The 18,925-nt window shown below is 50.1% G+C and overlaps 3 protein-coding genes across 5 annotated transcripts in view; all 3 read right to left on the reverse strand.

Moving 5' to 3' along the window:
• Window positions 1–67: 67 nt before the first annotated feature.
• On the reverse strand, window positions 68–1,333 carry TMEM223 (transmembrane protein 223). The gene is made up of 2 exons (XM_032641913.1): window positions 928–1,333; window positions 68–510 (listed from the first exon to the last, which is right to left on the reverse strand). The coding sequence occupies exons 1-2, from the start codon at window positions 1,316–1,318 to the stop codon at window positions 218–220; spliced, it is 684 nt and encodes a 227-aa protein (XP_032497804.1). The 5' UTR covers window positions 1,319–1,333; the 3' UTR covers window positions 68–217.
• Window positions 1,334–1,382: 49 nt separating this feature from the next.
• Window positions 1,383–13,338, reverse strand: NXF1 (nuclear RNA export factor 1). Its single transcript, XM_032641907.1, has 21 exons — window positions 13,090–13,338; window positions 9,626–9,809; window positions 9,247–9,406; window positions 8,356–8,439; window positions 8,139–8,243; window positions 7,936–8,016; window positions 7,753–7,822; window positions 7,531–7,619; window positions 7,291–7,398; window positions 6,998–7,107; window positions 5,136–5,172; window positions 4,600–4,668; window positions 4,449–4,504; window positions 4,210–4,317; window positions 4,035–4,093; window positions 3,814–3,929; window positions 3,648–3,690; window positions 2,971–3,043; window positions 2,347–2,529; window positions 1,798–1,858; window positions 1,383–1,681 (listed from the first exon to the last, which is right to left on the reverse strand). The coding sequence occupies exons 1-21, from the start codon at window positions 13,115–13,117 to the stop codon at window positions 1,643–1,645; spliced, it is 1,863 nt and encodes a 620-aa protein (XP_032497798.1). The 5' UTR covers window positions 13,118–13,338; the 3' UTR covers window positions 1,383–1,642.
• A 1,340-nt stretch (window positions 13,339–14,678) lies between these two features.
• Window positions 14,679–18,925, reverse strand: part of STX5 (syntaxin 5) — a 28,384-nt gene continuing 24,137 nt past the window's right edge. For 2 of the 3 annotated variants that reach the window (XM_032641908.1, XM_032641910.1), the window contains exon 11: window positions 14,679–15,411. In XM_032641908.1, coding sequence (XP_032497799.1) covers window positions 15,252–15,411 — 160 coding nt within the window. In that variant the 3' untranslated portion in view covers window positions 14,679–15,251. The remainder of the gene's footprint in view (window positions 15,412–18,925) is intronic. The other variant, XM_032641911.1, reaches the window with a different exon arrangement.

Consider the following 18,925-nt stretch of genomic DNA (forward strand, 5'->3'; position numbering starts at 1 on the left):
GCACTGTAGGTAGGGTGGATGGGAGTAAGGAGTGAAGGCGAAACAGGCATGGATCAAAACTTTGAGGTACTGACAGGTAGCTGCCCTTGGGATGACTGCTCCTTTATTTGCTGTTAATGAATTTGGGGCGTCTTGTGTGACCCTGGTTGTCACCCCATTCCCTAAGGTTCAGTTTTGATTCCCCTCTGGGAGGGGTGAGTGACCTGAGGTGGTTTCTTCACAAGCTACGGTAGGCACCCACAGTGCTGTCAAAGAGTTTCGTGTTGGGGAAGTGTCCAGCTTTGTCCAAGAGGAAGTAGAATCGTCGGCCTTTGACCTTCAGAGGCAACATGGCAGGGACTTCACCCCGGTGGGCCATGCAGGATACTTGGTCCAAGGGAACTGTAAAATGGGCACCCCAGCCAAAGGGGGCATGAGTGGTGAGGGTCACTTGCTTCCCTCCAGCCTGTAGCATCACTGAGCGCACAGAGCGGAAGGAAAAGAGAAGACCAGCACCAAGTACCAGAGTACCTGCAGGAAGAGCAAAGATTGGGGTTTTCCCTGGAGAGCTAAGAAGCAACCCTTACCGTGTGCCCCCAAATAAAAAAAAAAATTGTGATGATAGTAACATTTACTAAGCTCCTCCTATACCCCCATCATGTATTGGTCATTCCTCCCAAAAGCCTTAATAGATACTCACACCCATTTTAAAACAGGGTCCAGAGCGTAAGTACCAACTCGCTCAAGGTCACAGAGTGAGAGGCAGACTTCAGGCTGAACCTGTACGAGGGCTTGGCGCTCGGGGACGTCCGACTCCAGTGTACCACGCACCTATGAGGGTGGCCTGTCCATCCTGGAGGGTCGGGAGCCCCTTACTCTTCTTGCCCAAGCGGAGAGGATTGTGCCCGCCCTCCTCGACCCATGCCGGGAAGGCAAACCACACCTTACCGATGGCGCCGCAGCCGACGGCAAGGCCGTAGCGCCAGAGCGCGGAGCGCAGGTCCAGGCGGCCGCGGCCTGGGGACTCGGCGTCTGGAGGCCGAGTGGAGGCCGGCGGGCGGGCCAAGGCGGCAATGGCTAGGGAAGCCCAGAAGACGCCCTGGCCAGCGCAGAACAGCCCGAGGACGGCGAAGAAGCGACCCCTTTCGTGCTCGAAGAGCAGCACGTCCCGTGGCGGGGCCACGTCATGCAGAGCCCTGCGCGCGGCAAGGGACTGCAGCGTTAAGCACAGCCGCACACGCCACCGCCGCCCGAGAGCCGCCATGCCCCTGAACGGCGCCGCTTCCGGGGCGGGACTTCCTGCCGCTGCCCCCGCCCCCGCCCCCTCGGAGGAGTCCATCTGTCGGCCCGGCCCGCGCTTGCGAAGGGCAAGGCTAAAATAACCCAGCACGCTGGACACAAAATACAGTATCACTCTTTATCTTAAAAAGTAGGGAGGATCCTGGGGTTAAGTACACAAAGCACCTAAGTCCTTCGGGTAGTTTAGTGTCAGTTCTACAAAGTAAGCTTTGGCTTCCTGGCACCAGGGAGGCTCAATCTTCCCGAAGTCTTCAAGAAGGCAGGTAAGGAGAGGGATCCAGCAGTCACAGTCACAGGGGCCGGAGAGGTGACATCAGGACAGACAAGGGCTATTTACAGGGATCTTCTCAGGCATGACTATGGATTACTTTATGAATGCCACTTCTGGGATCTCGCCCTTGGCCTTAGAGAAAAAATAAAAGGTCAGTAGAGCCAGGTGGCCCATGCCCGCATCCCAAGCCTACGTGACCCTCTTGAAGGCCTGGAAATCTCTTTTAGCCACCTATTCCCAAATCTTACCTTGAGATGAGTAAAGGCCTGGGCAGATCTGGTGTAGTCCCAGTGGTTGTCCTGAAGGCACCTGGAGCAGGGCAAGAACAGGCACCTCCATTAGAACCAAGACGCAGTCACCCTGATCTCTAAATGCCACTTCAACATCCATTCTATGGAAACGCTCACCAACGATTACATGCATTCTTGCACTCTTTATCCAAATGAAAAGTTGGTAAAAATCCATCTATCAATGGTCTTTCAAATACAAAGAAATATTAAATAGCTATTTCTATTAAATAGCTAACAGAAATGAGACTAAGGTGAGTTCTATACTAATAGGGAAAGATGTTCATGGGATAAGTAAAGTATGTTGCAGAACAGTATAAAAGAGGGACTTCATTTTGACTTTAAATGTTATGCTAATGTATGCATAGAGAAAATGCTTTTATGGACCATCTTTTTTCTTTTCTTTAAGTAATAAAAAAAGTTCTGGCTTTAAAAATTTTAGGGGCACTCATTATTCACCAGCAGCCCTACCCCAGTTCACCCTTATTCCTACACATGTCCAGTACTCACTTCTGGGACCACTCAAGGTTCATGCCAGACTGGGTAGAGAATGCCTGAATCATTTCCTGCTGCTCTGGGGAGAGGGTGGGCACTGGGCTGGAAGAAGGTGTGGGTGCAGGCATGGCAAAGGCTCTTTGGATCTCATCAGGACTGGCATTCCGCACAAACAGCTCATCGTTTACGATGCACAACCTTGGGGACAAAAAGCACCTGAGACAGCTGGACAGACAGACAGATAACCTCATCCTCCCAACATCATTCCTATTCTCACTTGACACTCAGATCCTTTCAATACCCACGAGGTCCCTTTGTCATTTTCTCCCTTTCCCATGGACTCCATGTATGGGATTATCTACCAAACACACTAGAATTATACATTCTCCCCCAACCCTCATTTATCTTCACAGCAGACTTAGGAAGTGAATATTGTTAAACCACTTTTCAAATGAGGAAACTTGCCCTAAGCTAGAAGTGATGGAGCCAGGATGTCACCACTATGTGACCCTCCTCTGATCACCCCCTGCCTTTCTGAATGTCTGAAGATACCCAGAGGACCGACTCCACCCTCCCCAATCTTCACAGTGGTGGCCATGGATTGGGACTGGGACCCCATACGGTAAGTCCAACACTCACCCTGAATTGCTGGCAGGAACAGCGATGAATGTCCGGGTAAAGGCTCGCAAAGAGTCCCGAGATTTTCCATCCACTGCAATGATAACAATGGTGACAACCTGTCAGAGTCACTCATGTTTTATGTTTTCAAACAGCTTCTCAAAAATCCTGGTCTTATTTGATACAAAGAACCCTAAGTGGGCCAGACAGGGATGATTATGTGTGCACAGGGGAGCACAGCGGGGAGGAGTATCAGAGGTCAGGGAGGACGGTAGTAACAACAACACCGTCATCCCACTAGTGGAGTGTGTGTGTGCCAGGCCCGGTGTCAAGCATCTTGTACATCACTTCACTTACTCACCACAACACTGTGAGATGGCTATTACTAACCCCCTTCCTTTCACAAATAAAGACTCGGGCGCAGAGGTAATGTAAACTGCCCACAGACACAGAAGACCAAAGTTGGGATGGAAGCTCAGACCTGCCTGACTCCAAAGTCTGTGTCCTTCTAATCCTCAGGCTTTGCCCATACCCCAGACAGGAAAAGACAGGTGGAGAGGGTAGGCTTGGGGGGCAGAATGAGAGAAGGAGGTCAAGGAAGAAGAGAGAAGAGAAGGTAGCTGGGAAGCTAAGAGTGCTGAGAACGACTAGCTGGGAAGGGGACCACTCTGCAAACTCGGCACTCCAAAGACCCTCACCTTCTTTGAAGACCCCATTGACAGAAAAACACAGCAACGTGCTCTGAAAGAGAAGCAGCAGCATCAGGTACCACGTAGGCTCCCAGCCAGAGCCTGAGTCCTCCCTGCCTCTTAACCGCCCCTTCCCCAATTCCGCCCTTCTGCCAAGGAAGACATAGGTGCTCACTGTCTGGGCGCTTATGTCTACCACGAAGGAACTGACGTCATGCTGAGTTTTGGGCAACTCATTGAGGAAGGCCACAACATTGAGACGTGTGTGCTTTAGCAGCCGGAACCGCAGGGCTGTGGGAGGAGGGGAAGCCAGGTGAGCAGCTGCCACACTCAGCCCACACTCAGCCCCTTCCCATCCCCTTCTCCCAACCTGTTCTGCTCACATCACACACTTACTAGGGTCTTTAAGCTTCTTCACATTCCTACTATCCTTGAAGTACTCAGCTAAGTTGCTTCTGGGGGGAACAGGAGAAAAAGGAGGCAGTGGTCAGAACGGTGTGCAGGCGCACGTGCTGGCCTGTATTTGCCGAGAAACTCTGGTCCTGGGCAGGTTCTGGGATGTGACACTCACCGGGCAGGGTTCTGGGGGGTGAAAGGAATACTCAGAGAGCAGCAGGCCCCATCGTGGTAGGCATCCAGGAGCTGCTGCCGGTCCCCAGAGTCATATATCGCATAGTACCTACGAGGAAAACAAAAGGGAAAGCCTGAGCTCCACAATCTGGGGCCGCACAGGGACCGACAGCTCCCGAGAGCGAGCTGTGCTGGGGCCAGCCCACCGCTCCGCAGCCTGAGGTGACCTGAGATACTCACTGCTGCAAGAAGTGCAGCACCAGATTCTTGAGGGTCTCTGTTCCAAAGTAGCTTCCCTGGAATCAAACAGATATTAGGACCACGCAACCAGGACTCTCCTCCCAACGTGAGCGCTAACTCTGTGCCCCCAGCCGCGGCCCCCTCCACTCACCTTGCAGGGAGGTAACACTGTGGGGGCTTCAATGTCAAAGGCAATCGGTGGGGGTAACTCATGGCCGTCCTGCAGAAAGAAAGTGATAGCCGACGATATAAACCAGACAGGAAAGGCTGGATGAGCACTCAGATGGGAGAACTAAGAGTGAGGGGTCACAGGTCAAGTGTAAAAGAGACATGGCAAGGGTCCGTGAATCCTGATAGATGCAACTTTTGTCTACAGGTGTTTTTCTGGAAAGAATGATTATATTTTCAGCGACTGTGGAGCTGGGGGGATCCCAGCTGGGAGAAGGATGTCAGATCTCATTGTTCTACCGGCCCTTCAACCCTCCCTCAAAGGTCCTCAATAAAATGGCTTGATTCCCCCCACCCCCCAACCAGGGGGAAAAAAAAAAAAAAGGATTAGAGACTTTGTCAGATTCTCAAAGGGCTCCATGTCCCCAAATCAGTGATCGTACAAACCCGTTAGGCAAGACTTTGAGGGTGCGAGATGCTGTGCTCCTCAGAAGAGAATGAAAAAAGTTAGGTACTTACCAGGCGTAATAATTTGGGAAATCGCTCTCGAACGGCGCTGTCAAGAATGGGACAGAAATGAGTGATGTTTCAGAGCCACCGTGCCTCCTGGGCTGCTCTAGGGGTGAATATACCAATGCCCGAGGGACAGCCCATCCCATCCTCTTGTCCTCACTCTTTCCCAGCCTCTGAGCTCCAGGAAAAACGGCCCCAACTCCCCACCTCTCCTGGGCACCCAGAAATGACTGCGTCGGAGGACGACCCTCTCTTCTCTGAGTGACTCTGAGCACGCCACAGAAGCAGCACTCCCGGCCCAGGCTTTAAGCCAGGACCTCCTTTCCCTCCCTGCCCCCCTTACCTTCCACCTACTCACCTGTGCAGCCCCCGGGAGGAGGGAATGGGGTGGGAGCCCAGGGGCTCCACTGCCTCAACAGGTATCCATCACTTCTGCCAGGTCTGGCCACGGCCGAGACCAGAACACACCGCAGAAATGGTACAGGGTGTTGGGGCAGGGAGATGAGCAAGGCGGGCTCAGGAGGAGATGAGGCCAAGCAAGCAGCGAGGGGATGAAACGGAGAAGAGAGAGAAAAGGCAGGAGAGGAAGGAGCCAAGGAGACGGGGCTGATACTGGCGAGGAGAGAGAAAGAGGAAAGAGAAAGCAAAGGAAAAGCGAAAGCACTACACGGCAAAGAGTCATTTAGAAAGAAGAGGGAGAACAAAGGGAAGAAGGCACCTGACACAGCCCTTTCTTTCAGCTCCCTCTTCCCTGTGATCCAAGGAGGAAATGGGAAACAAAGCCTTGCTGTGGCGGGAGGGCAGCTGCTATTGGCCAGGTCTCTGTCTGCTACCTGGGTTCCGATCTGAGCTGGGCGTGGGAAGCGAAGCAGCCATGGGGACAGGAGACCTCCCTCAGAAGGGGTGAGGGTTCAGGCCCCTGCAAAGTTGGGGGGGTGAGGGTCTGTGCCCCACCTCTGTTGGCCCCCAAGTTCTCTCCTGATGGCCCCTCTGCGACTGTGCCTGTCTTAGGTTGTTCCTTCCCTGAGGAATCTTACCCGTCTCTGGCTAACCAGCCATCCTCCAGGGCCAAGCAGGGAGATGTGAGGTGTGCGAGTGAGCGAGGTGCAGCGCCCCCAGAGAAGGTCAGTTCTCTGTCACCTTGGTAGCCTATGCCCCCCTGGCCTCCACGCCCAGCACCTGCCCTGGGATTCCCTCGCCTACTGGCGGGGCCCCGGCTCTGGTCACATGTCTTCAGGAACCCAGGTTTCTCCTCCAGGGAGGGCCCAGCTTACAGCACTGGGCAAGAGAGACCGATTGCATGGCACCAGCCACCAGGAGGCCTCAACCTCAGTGTGGGCAGGAAAGCCCAGGCAACAGCCTTGGGCAAGGAGATTGTGAGAAGAGAGCGCCTCTTGGCAAAAGGACAAGAGGGGCCGTTGCAGGACAGAGGAAGGAAGGACTTCCATCAGCAGGAAGTCCCAGGGAGGGAGGGCTTTCTCTGCCCAGGGATACCAGGCTCTTGGCTCAAAGCAACTCCATGAATGGGGCATAATATACAAGATATGCCCCCTAGCCATGGTAAAAAAGGGAGATGCTCTTCTTGGAACAACAGGGTAGGGGGAGTGTAGAAAACCCTGTGTTCAGGAAGGAAGGAGAAAAGCCATAGAACCAGCAAACAGGCAAACAGGTGAGAAGAAAGGAAAGGAGGCCTGGGGCAAAGCTGGGTGTCACGGATGGACAAAAGGGAGGAGCACATGATCCTCCCCAAGGACAGGTGGTTCCAGCTCAGGGCTGCACATCTGCAGATGGGCACTGGTCAGGGTGCATCAGCTCAGCCTCCTAGGGGGTGAAGGTTCCCAGGAGGGGAGACAGAGGTTAAAACTGACCTGATGTAGGTGGACTGGTCTCGAAAGGTATCACACAGGGTGTTTCTGTCGAGCCACAGCTCTTCTAGTTTCAGCCCTTTTATCTTGTCCAACTCCCGCTCAGACTTTAGCTGCAAAGGATGGGGAGAAAAGGTGGGAAAGACATGCTGGTAAAGGGAGCCAGCTAGATTCCTCCCACCCCCAAGCCCCACCTCCTCCCTTAAGTGCCCTCCCTCGCGTCTTGCTGCCACCAGGCGAGCTCTCTCCACCCTCTGCCCACCCCATCCAAAACACAAACAGGCTCTCAATCTCACCTCATTTCCAGAAAGATCGAGGATCTTTAGATTGGGTGCTTTCTGCACAATGCTGGACAAGTCATCCAGCCTGTACAGCTTGTTATTGCTCAAGTTTAAGGACAACAGCTGTGGGGAGAGAAGAATTTAGAGGAAGCACCAGCAGCAAGGGAATCTGAAACAAACCTGCCTCCCAACCCCATCCTATCTATCTATCTATCCCACCCTGCTTCCTCCCACCCAGTGGGACAAAGGCCTCACCTCAGGGATGTTCTCTTCAATGATTCGCAGGGTGGCTGCCATACAGCTTCTACGATTCAGGACAACATCAATGTTCTGGGCCACCAAATCTTCAGGAAGGAAAGGGAAGTCTGAGAGGGCTCACCCAGGCCAGCGTTCCCACCAAACCAGCCTCAAATGTTCCCTGCCTGACAGATCCCCCCCTGCCGCCACCCATCTGAGAATTACTGCTATCAACCGTACCTGGGTCTGAGCGGAGGCCCTTGAGGTCAAGTGCTTGCTGGGAGCCATCGTACCGTTTGCTCATGACCAGCTACAGAGGAATACAAAGGATTCAGCGGTCACTGGAGTCGCGTGTGGGCATGGGGGGAGGGTGAGAACTGGCAGGACTCGGGTGGAAGCACCCACCCCTTGTGGCTGCCTCACCTTTAGCTGCTCTGCTTGCTCTGGCTTCAGTTCGTTCTGCACAGTGTGGGGTGGAAGAGAGGAGTTGATGATGATAGATATCTGCAGGGGAGACACGCATGGCACGGTGAACTCCAGGGAGGCCTAAGCCCCAGGACCAAGACCCAGTCCATGCCCTGAGCACCAATCCCCACCCCCACCCAAGCCAAGCCCTTCACACACACCCTGCGGTTCTCCCGATCTAAAATCTTATAGTTGACAGCCTTCAATGCAGAGGCAGTACTGGCATCCTCAACCAAAAACAGGGCCCGTGTGTTTTCATAGTGAAACTGCAAGAAGAGAAAACAACAGCATTGGACTTGGGAGTCCAGAGCACCCCCGTGCAGATGGTACCTCCACCTGCTCCTTGGTCCCCAGCCACACACTGGGGCCTTCTCTTACCTCAATGGGAGTGAAAGGGATGCTGCACTTGCTCTGGATCATGCTCAGGAGCCATGACTTGTCATACTTCCTGCCATAAGGAATCTAGACGAGAGAAAGAGAAGAGAAGGGAACCACACATAACTAACACTGAACAGCAGACCCACTCTAGGCCTCCTTTTGTACCATCTGCCAAGCTCTGAAGAAACAGTCAATTAAAGGTTTTCTGGGGGGACTTCCCTGGCAGTCCAGTGGTTAAGACTCCTCGCTCCCAATGCTGGGGGCCCAGGTTCGATCCCTGGTCAGGGAACTAGATCCCACATGCCACATCTAAGACCCGGTGCAGCCAAATAAATATTAAAAAAAAAAAAAAGGTTTTCTGGAAACTCCCTGGTGGTCCGGGTTCAATCCCTGGTGGGGTAGTTCACTAAGAAGATCCCACAAGCTGCGCGGTGTGGCCAAAAAAAAGGGTTTCTACTCAAGCCAAACACGAACTCCTTAACCTCCTTTCTGTCCATTTATACTTATTATTCCTCAAAAGATTCAAATCGTTTGATTCTAAAAGTTCCAAGACATCATTCATAACCTGCCTGCCCCTGAGAGAACTCAAGGGACCCCCAGCTCCACACTCAGCTTGAGTCAGATGGAAACATGTGGAGGCGTTATTCCACCTCCCAACCGCAGTTACCACATTTCCCTTTAGATGGCCTCCCCATCCTACCCGTCCCCTTCTCCTTTTCTGAACCTGCTCTTAGGTGTTCTAAGATATGGACTCTTAGGAGAAAGAATGGTTACCTGATTGTGGAGTTAACAGCTGAGAACACTGATTTTTTAATGGGAAAAGTAAACACCTTAACTCTGAGCCCAGCCCCCCAGAGCTCCCCTGCACCACGTGCTTTCCAAGATACTCACTGTAATCTTAAACCAGTTCCTCGAGGCCCCGTCCCGGCTGGGGCCAGCCCCGGCCCTCTCGGGAGGAGCTCTATCTCTCCGCAGAGGCACCGTAACGTGAATTCGGGACCGCTCGTGCCAATTATCACCCCGACGGTTGGGTCGTGCAGCATAGGGGTTGCTGTGGGGAGGGAGAGAATAAAACACTCAGAAAGGTCAGGAATGTCTTCCCAAAGACTTTCCTGCACTGTTACCAGGACCACAACTAAGACTGCTCAACCATTAAGCAGGTCCTGGCATTTCTCTCTCTTCCAGGCGGGAAGAGAAATGACATGGACAGTAAGAGGGCTACGTAGATGAGGGGGTCGATAAATTCAAACCAGATCAACTGGTTACTTACTATCGTACTCGGGAAACATCCTGGGCATCGCTCATTGCCACATCTCTGTCATTCTCCTCAAGGCGGGAAGACCGAACAACGAAACCTCCTCTTCCAGACCTCCGGTTCCCCTCACCACACTTCCACCGGAAGGGGCCCCGGCCTTTCTTTCTTCTTTGAGGGAAACCAACTCGATCATCATGCTCTGGGGTTGGGAACAGAGTTTTAAATGAGAAAATGCATCACTGGTTCAGCTACCTGGCCTGGCAACCACGGCATCCGGCACCCGGCACTATCAGACGAGATACGCACTCACTACAGAGACCACCTCCGTGCAAACCCCTCTGCCTGTCCAGGGAAAGAACCCTCTCCGTGGGATGGCAGCAACAGGGGAAAATGATTGGAAAACTGTGTAAAGTCTTTAGAAAAATGAAGCAGAAACTGGAACTATGGAAAGAAGAAGCAGAATGTGGAAGTGCGAGTGCCCCAAGTTTAACTGGATACAACTCAGAGCCCCTGAAAGTCACCTGAAGTCTGCTTTTCTCAGCCTCCCAAATCTACTTAATCCCACTCAAAATTTTTTTTAACTTTTAATTTTATATTGGAGTATAGCTGATTAACAACGTTGTGTTAGTTTCAGGTGTACAACAAAGCAATTCAGTTATACATATAAATGTTATCTATTCCTTTTCAAATTTTTTTCCCAATTAGGTTGTTAGAGAATACTGAACAGAGTTCCCTCTGCTATACAGTATGTCCTTGTTGGTTATCCATTTTAAATAGAGCAGTGTGTACACGTCAATCCCAAACTCCCTAACTATCCCTGCCCCCCCACCCTTCCCCCTAGTAACCATAAGTTCATTCCCTAAGTCTACCCTCACTGAAAATTTGATCAGTGACCTCTCACATCTTGGAAAGCCAATCACAATAATTACATCAGCTCTCAGTAAACAATACTTCTTTTGCCTACATAGCACAGACATCAGTTACAAATATGACCAATTTAAGGGCTTCTTTTAAGTCTTGTTCTCTCTTCAAAAAACTAAAAATAGAGCTACCATATGATCCAGCAATTCCACTCCTGGTTATATATCTGGAAAAAACAAAAAATACTAACTCAAAAAGATACATGCATAAATTGAGAGGTTGGGATTAACATATACACACTACTATATATAAAACAGATAATCAACAAGGACCTACCATAGAGCACAGGAAACTCTACTCAAAACTCTGAAATAACCTATATGGGAAAAGAATCTCGAAAATAGATATACGTATAACTAAATCACTTTGCTGTACGCCTGAAACTAACACAACGTTGTAAATCAACTATACGCTAATGTAAAATAAAAATTAAAAAAAAAGGAAAACATCAAAACTAAGAAAAAGGGAAGAAAACATATAAACTTCACTTGTTTTTTTTTTTAAATCTTTAAATTTTTATTGGAGTTTAATTGCTTTACAATGCTGTGTTAGTTTCTACTGTACAGCAAAGTGAATCAACTATATGTATACATATATCCCCTCTTTTTTGGATTTCCTTCCCATTTAGGTAACCACAGAGCACTGAGTAGAGTTCCCTGTGTTATATACCATATGAGCTTCACTTGTGTTCAGGGGGGAAAAATAAAGATACATGCATCCCAAAGTTCATAGCAGCACTATTTACAGTGGCCAAGATATGGAAGCAACCCAAGTGTCCATCAAGAGACTAATGGATAAAGAAGATGGGGTACATATATACACAACAGAATACTACTCAGTCATAAAAAAGAATGAAACCTTGCCACTGCAACACCATGAATGGACTTGGAGGGTATTATGCTTAGTGAAATAAGTCAGACAGAAAAAGACAATTATTGTATGATAGCACCTACATGTGGAATCTAAAAAATAAATATATTCAGCAAAACAGAAACAGTCTCACAGATATAGATAACAAACTAGTGGTTACCACTGGGGAGACGGAAGTGGGGAGGGGCAAAATAAGTTTATGGGATTAAGAGATACAAACTACTAAATATACAATGGATAAGCAACAAGGATACATTGTACAGCATGGGCAGTGACAGCCATTACTTTGTAATAACTTTTAATGGAATCGAATTTATCAAATACTGAATCACTATGTCATACACCTGAAACTAACATAATACTGTAAATCAACCTTACTAAAAAAAACTAAATAAATAAAATTCTTGTTCTTAAACTGCCACTCTGAAGTGAACGTGGAAGTGTGAGTGACCCAAGTGTAACTGGACACAACTCAGACTCCCTGAAAGTCACCTGAAATCAGCTGTCAGCCCACCCAAATCTACTTAATCCCAAGGTGACCTCTCTCACATCTCAGAAAACCAATCACAATGATTACATTAGCTTTCAGTAAACAATACCTCTTTTGTCTATACAGTACAGACATCAGTTACAAATATGACCAATTTAAGAGCTTCTTTTGAAAGTCTTATTCTCAAACTGCCACTCTGAAGTTTAGGGAGTGAGCTCTTTGTTTCCTTGGTCAGAAATGCCTCTTAACTCAGGAGACAACTCCTAAATTCAGGTTCTAGTGGCAGCTAGGGTGTTTCACCAAGGGTCCTCAAATGTTCTCCAGGAATATGATCCTCTGAACCCTGGTGGGTAGGAATGGCTTCTTAAAAAAGACGCATGATTCCCCATAAAGGTCTGCCTAATGCGTAATACTCTGCAAACAATGAACCTCAAGAAATGACCCTAGGGAAAAAATAATAAATGAATAGAAAGCGCAGCTAACGTTCATTGAGAGCTTTCTCCAATGCCAGGCACTATGCTCCAGGCACTTGACACGAACCATCTCGTTTTAACGCACACACGGAGACAAACTCAGGAGGTAGGTACTGTTTCTATCCTTATTAAAGGGGTGGAAAATCAGGCCTGAGTGTTTAACTCACTCAAGATTGGCATAGCCAACGCAGGATTGAAACCTCGGCTGTCGTGTGCTCTTAACCACTACTCTGGACTAAAACCCAATGTAGTGTTCGGACTAGAACATCGAGTTAGTGTGTAGGTCTAAAATATTAAGCCAAAGCCGCGGCGGGTGGGGGGGAGGGGAAGGGGGGCAAGACCGACTGGACGCGCGGTAGAAAATAGGGCACCGGCGGCCCAAGAGCAGGGCACCGACTCACATTAAAGAGTCTGGCAGCCAAATTGAACTGACAGGTATCCACCACCCACAAAGTTCAAAGGAATCTCATCACCACGCTGCCGAGCCACCGGCTTCGAGCCGCAGGTGCTCGCAACGCCAGGATTCCGGAATTAACAAGTCGGGCACCCACCCTCAAGTTCAGCCAAACCCCCGGGCTGCCTCGCCCCGGGCCGGCGCCGCGCACCGCCGCTCCCCGCGGACGCCGGGCCCCTCGCGGCCTCACGCCCCGGCGCTGCGGCCTAGGCCGGCGCTACCCAGCTGAGCCCAGATCGTCCCGCTCCCCAACCCAAGGGCCGGCACTGACCGTTGTACGACTTCCCCTCGTCCGCCATGGCACACCGAGAAAGGGAGGGCTCTGTCGCGGGCCGCAACCCAGCCCAACGTCCGAACGCCAAGGCGCTCCAAGGCGAAGTGCTCCTGCGCTGGGTGCCACCGCTTTTATGGGGGCGAGCTCGTCACAGACAGCCGACGTCCTACAATAATAGGCGGGGCCGCTGGGACATGTGCGTACGCATCCGACGGGCAGACGCGCCGGGGGCGGGACTTGGCGCTGCACGCCCCGCCCAAGACCCGAGCTCGCGAAGCCCAGAGTTACCGCGAGTTCGCCCCGCCCCCTACTCTCATCCGTCCGCCGCTAGACCAGCACCACAAAGGTAGGGTATCAAGCAGAGAGCTGGACGCTACAGCCCAGGATTCCAAGAGGAACAGGGAAGAGGAGCCACAAGAAGTGCTGCCGAGGAATGGGAGACCAAGGGCCTTGGAATGGGAGTGACCGCTCATAGACCCTTACGGGGATCCAGCCAAGGCTTAAGTCTCAGCTCAGCCCAGCCCTTTGCCATCTGCGTTATCTGTGCCGTGCTTTCCTCGCCTATAAAAATAGAAAACTAGAAGGTAAGCTCCAAGAGAGCAGGGACTTGACTAACTCTTGGCTTTTTTCTCCAGCACCTGGCTCAGTACCATACCTAGCACGTAGCGGAAACTCAAATATTTATGAAATAAGCTTCCTATCTATGCGTTCCCCCAAGAAGAGTTGCAGAGTCAAATGAGAAAAACTGCATGTCAGGCTTTGGTCGTCTTCACAGACTGCCCCACCCACCACCAATGTGCTGTGCTAAACCCACATCGTGGGTCAACTGGGCAGTGAAGATGCAAGCAAGACCACCCTCTGAACACAGGCCAAGGGAAGAGGAAATATTAAAACACCAGGCCTAGGAAAGACCTGGGCTCTCCTAGACAACCCCCCCCCCCCCCCCCCCCGCCAAAGTGCTATGGCCAGCCCAGTGTGATGGTGATGGTCCTCGCTATAGCTTGAGCTTCCTTTGGGTGTGTGAAATGGGGGAACTCCGGTGACCTCGGCACGATGTGGTCGTGGGTCCTGCTCGGGACTGACAAGCATATTGACCTCCCTGGAGGGTAGGTGTTCCAGGCAGGTCTCTACTTCATTCTCGTGTGACTAGCTTGGATTTGGTGAGGGGCTTCGAGGGGACCACGAGCCTCAGCTGGAGCTGCGAACAAACACTTGTCTTCACCTTTCACTCCTGGCAGCAGGCAGAACTCCTGCTTCATCCAGCCCAAGGAAAACGTGGGGCCAGCTGGTTGGAGGATGCAGATGAAACAGGTCCAAATACTTCTGGAGATGGTCCTGGAAGTTGCCACCCATCAGAGACCCACTCTGAGATCCTGCTCCCCGCTTTGAAGGGAAGTTTCCATGCTAATTAAGTGCTGCTGCACTTGGTTATCCCCTGCTGGAGGCAGCTGTGTGCATGGAGCCCAAAGCCTGGCCCCTTGGGGCCATCAGCCCAACCCTTTCAGTTATAATATTGGGCAGTGGGCTCACTCCACTTGCTGCCTAGGCCTTTTGACGCTCTCACCCAAAAATGACGACATGGCTAGTTAGGCTGACAGTCTTGTTGTAATTGGGAGAAAACAGGCTGCAGCACATTTGGCAGATAGAGAGTCACCTGCAGCCAAAGTTGGGGTTATGCAGGCAGCCGAGGGTCTCAGAGCCCCCTGCCTCACATGGTGAAGAGAGGAAGAAGAGGTCAAATTCTAACCCAGATGGGAAAGTTGGTCCCTGGGCCAGTTTCACTTCCTTTCCTCACTCTCAGGAAGGTGAGGAAGGACATCACCTCCCCTTGCTGCCAAAGTTTCTTTGCGACAGGCTGGGGAGGGTTTATAAAAATCTCCTACTGGAGACAACCTGCGTGATGAGCCCCCCAGGTGGCCTCTGCTCCTTCCAACCACTTCACAGCAGAGTCCAAATCCAGAACCGTGTGTGTTTCATGGGCTGGAGGGTGGGGAGGGGAGGACAGGGTGGCCAGAGGAAAGGAGTGGGGGATTGGGGGCAGTGGCCCACTGCTGAGGGCCTTTCTCCCAAGCATCCTGCACAGGCTCAGTGGCAGCTCTGGCCACCTGCCCTCCAGGAGGGTTCCAAACCCCCATGGAGTGCCTCAGAGTGGAGAGGGTTCAGGCAAGGAAGACCACAAAGATGATGAAGAACACAATGAGGATGAGGAAGATTTTGACCATAAGCCACCGGTTGGAGGTGACCGACTGGAAGTACTTGAGGATCTCTGAGTGGGCGGCCTCAACATCCAGCTGGGCTCCCAGCACGTTCTCGTCGATCCTGGGGATAGGGCCGGGAGGAGGGGAAAGAGAATGACACTGGATTAAAAAGAACGCTGTTGAAGTGTATTTTCTGCATGTTTATATATTTGTATTGATATATAGAAAAAAGCTCTGGAAGGGTAATATAAACAAGTCTTGGCTGTGGTTTGAAAATCAACTCTGCAACTTATTAGCTTATGACCCCTAAGCCAGTCATTTAACCTCAAGTCTCATTTTCCTCAACTGCAAAGGAAGGAAAAATGAGGATAACACAAATCGTAAGTTTGTTGTCAATCTTAAATGAGTTATATAAAGTGCCCAACCCATACTAAGAGGATCCAAAATGTTAGTTATATTTTTTTGCTCATTGGTATTTATTGATTTTTGTCTAATAAACAGTATTGCATTTGTAAAAAGGGGGGGAAAGTTCACAGACCATTATGGTAAGGAAACCCTGGTTCCGAGTGAGAAAGGAAGAAAAACTTGATGTGGACAGAAAGTCAAGGGATAAGAAAGCCCTATATTAGGAGAACATGTCTCTCAGGATATAGAGAAGTTCTCAGAAGAATGGTAATCTCTTGAGACCCTGCTGAGGAAAATCAAACATATCCCAGCTAATCTGAATATGCAGAGTCCCTAAAACCAAATATAAACCCTGGTCTTTGCAAAGGGAGTCCGCTGGGAGCAGGCACCTGTGGGAGCTGTTGAGGTCAGAAAAGTTGGTGGAGCCTGGTAATCAAATAGGTAAGTGAGAGGAAGGGCTGGGCCAGTGGCTGCAAGCCCAAGGTCCTGGTAAGGTGGTCATGAGGACGGCGAGCTAATCTCTGTCCCAAATACGGAGCCTGGATTGTACACGGCTCCCTGTTTATGTCAGGGAGGCTAAAGTTACCAGGTTTCCTAGCTTTTGGCTATAACTACATTTCTCAGTGTGGATGCGTTTGTCATCTCATACCCAATTAAGCTCATTCATGTCGGCAATTATAATGGCTTTGCTTAACAAAAGTGGAAAAACAATGAATGCAATCTGGCATCTAAAAGATTTTAAATGGGAGTCTGTGAATGAAATCTAATACAAGGAAAGAAATTACTATTATTCTATAGTAATTTTAAGACAGAAAACTTCTTTAAGGAAGAATGTCAGCTAATAAATGTAGAAGGAATGAGCAAATTAGAAAATTACCATTTTGCAACACACGCTCTCACAAACGAATCAGGCAAGGACCATCAGGGGGCTAAGGAACTGGAAATTCACAGGGACCCAAAGCATCACTCCACAGATGACTCAGTCTGATGGCCACCACCGTGAACAAGTGGCCAAACTTGGTATCACCAATAAAGACATAACCTCGGGCTTCCCAAATACATGGAACTTAAATTTAATCATAGGGAAAACAGTGGACAAATAAACATGCAGGACCTCGTACAAGAGATGCTGGCCTCTTCAAAAACAAGTAAGTATCACACACACAAAAAAAACAAAAGGCAGACTAAAGAGACACAACAATCAAATGAAATGTATGAATGTTGCCTGAATCTTAAACTGAAGGAAAAAAGCTAAAAACTTTTTTTTTTAGAACAGTTGGGGAAATTTGAGTATGGACTGAGTACTGGATTGTGTTGGAGAATTGTTCATTTTCTTAGGCTTGATTATGGTACTGTGGCTGCTCAGGAGAATACCTATTTTTGGCAGATGCTTGCTGAAGTATCTGGGGATAAAATGTCATGTTTGCACCTACTTTTAAATGATTCAGAAAAAAAAAAGGTGAGAGGAAGCAAATGTGATAAAATGTCAACAGTTGGTGAATCCAGGTGAAAGGAATATAGGTGTTCCTTATGCTATCCTCCCAACTTTTCTATAGTTTGAAAAATTTTAATTTACAAGTTGGAGGGAAAAGGAAAATGACTAACACTACATCAGCAGTTTTTCTACCTTAGAAAAACGTAAGAATCACCTGTTGAGCGTCTCAAAAACGCCGATTCGGGCTTCCCTGGTGGCGCAGTGGTTGAGAGTCTGCCTGCCGATGCAGGGGACACGGGTTCGTGCCCCGGTCCGGGAGGATCCCACATGCCGCGGAGCGGCTGGGCCCGTGAGCCATGGCCGCTGAGCCTGCGCGTCCGGAGCCTGTGCTCCACAACGGGAGAGGCCACAACGGTGAGAGGCCCGCGTACCGCAAATCAAAAACAAAAACGCAGATTCTTTTTCTTTTTTTTTTTTTCTGCCAAGCCAAGTGACTTGTGGGATCTTAATTCCCCGACCAGAGATCGAACCTGAGCCCACAGCAGTGAAAGCGTGAAGTCCTAACCACGGGACCGCCAGGGAATTTCTCCATCTACCTCCATGGTTTCACCCAGAAGCTGCTGACTCCCAAGTCCTTATCTCTAGCTTAGCCCTCTCTTCTGAGCATTAAGACCATGCATCTCATGCCTCTCAGCTGTCCCAGAACAAACCTCATTCTCCTCACCCAGCACCAGTCTGCGGCCTTTTGCGTTCTCTCCCTATCCCCAGATCCAGGAGGACTAGCTCACAGGAGCAGCGACAAATGTTTGCTAAACCAATGAACAAATGAGTACTAACACCGAAAAATACTTATGACACTTTTTCAAGGAAGACTAGAATGTAAAGTTGTATACATACTATAACTCTCACTTTTTTTTTTTTTAAATAAAAGGCTTTCAGTTTTGTTGGCATGCAGGATTTTAGTTCCCTGTCCAGGGACGGAACCCATGCCCCCTGCCGTGGAAGTGCGGAGTCCTAACCACTGGACCGCCAGGGAATTCCCTAACTCTATTTAAAATACATATGCAGGGGCTTCCCTGGTGGTGCAGTGGTTAAGAATCCACCTGCCAATGCAGGGGGCACGGGTTCGAGCCCTGGTCCGGGAAGATCCCACATGCTGTGGAGCAACTAAGCCCATGTGCCACAACTGCTGAGCCTGTGCTCTAGAGCCTGCGAGCCACAACTACTGAGCCCGTGAGCCACAACTACTGGAGGCTGTGTACCTAGAGCCCATGTTCCGCAGCAAGAGAAGCCACCGCGATGAGAAGCCTGCGCACCACAACGAAGAGTAGCCACCGCTTGCCGCAACTAGAGAAAGCCCGCACGCAGCAACAAAGACCCAATGCAGCCAAAACAATAAATAATAATAATAATAAATTCTTAAAAAAACACACATATGCATTGGGGAAAGAACACAAAGCTTTTATTGATACAAATCTGTTTCTTTGAATCTATAATATTCTAATATTCAAAATACACTGTAGGGCTTCCCTGGTGGCACAGTGGTTAAGAACCCACCTGCCAATACAGGAGACACGGGCTCAAGCCCTGGTCCGGGAAGATCCCACATGCCGCGGAGCAACTAAGCCCATGCGCCACAACTACTGAGCCCGCGCTCTATACCCCACAAGCCACAACCACTGAGCTCACATGCCACAGCTACTACATGCCACGCACCTACAGCTCCACAACAAGAGAAGCCACCACAATGAGAAGCCCACGCACCGCAACGAAGAGTAGCCCCCGCTCACAGAAA

This window comes from Phocoena sinus, chromosome 8 (genome assembly GCF_008692025.1).
Source record: "Phocoena sinus isolate mPhoSin1 chromosome 8, mPhoSin1.pri, whole genome shotgun sequence".
Lineage (NCBI taxonomy): Eukaryota > Metazoa > Chordata > Mammalia > Artiodactyla > Phocoenidae > Phocoena > Phocoena sinus.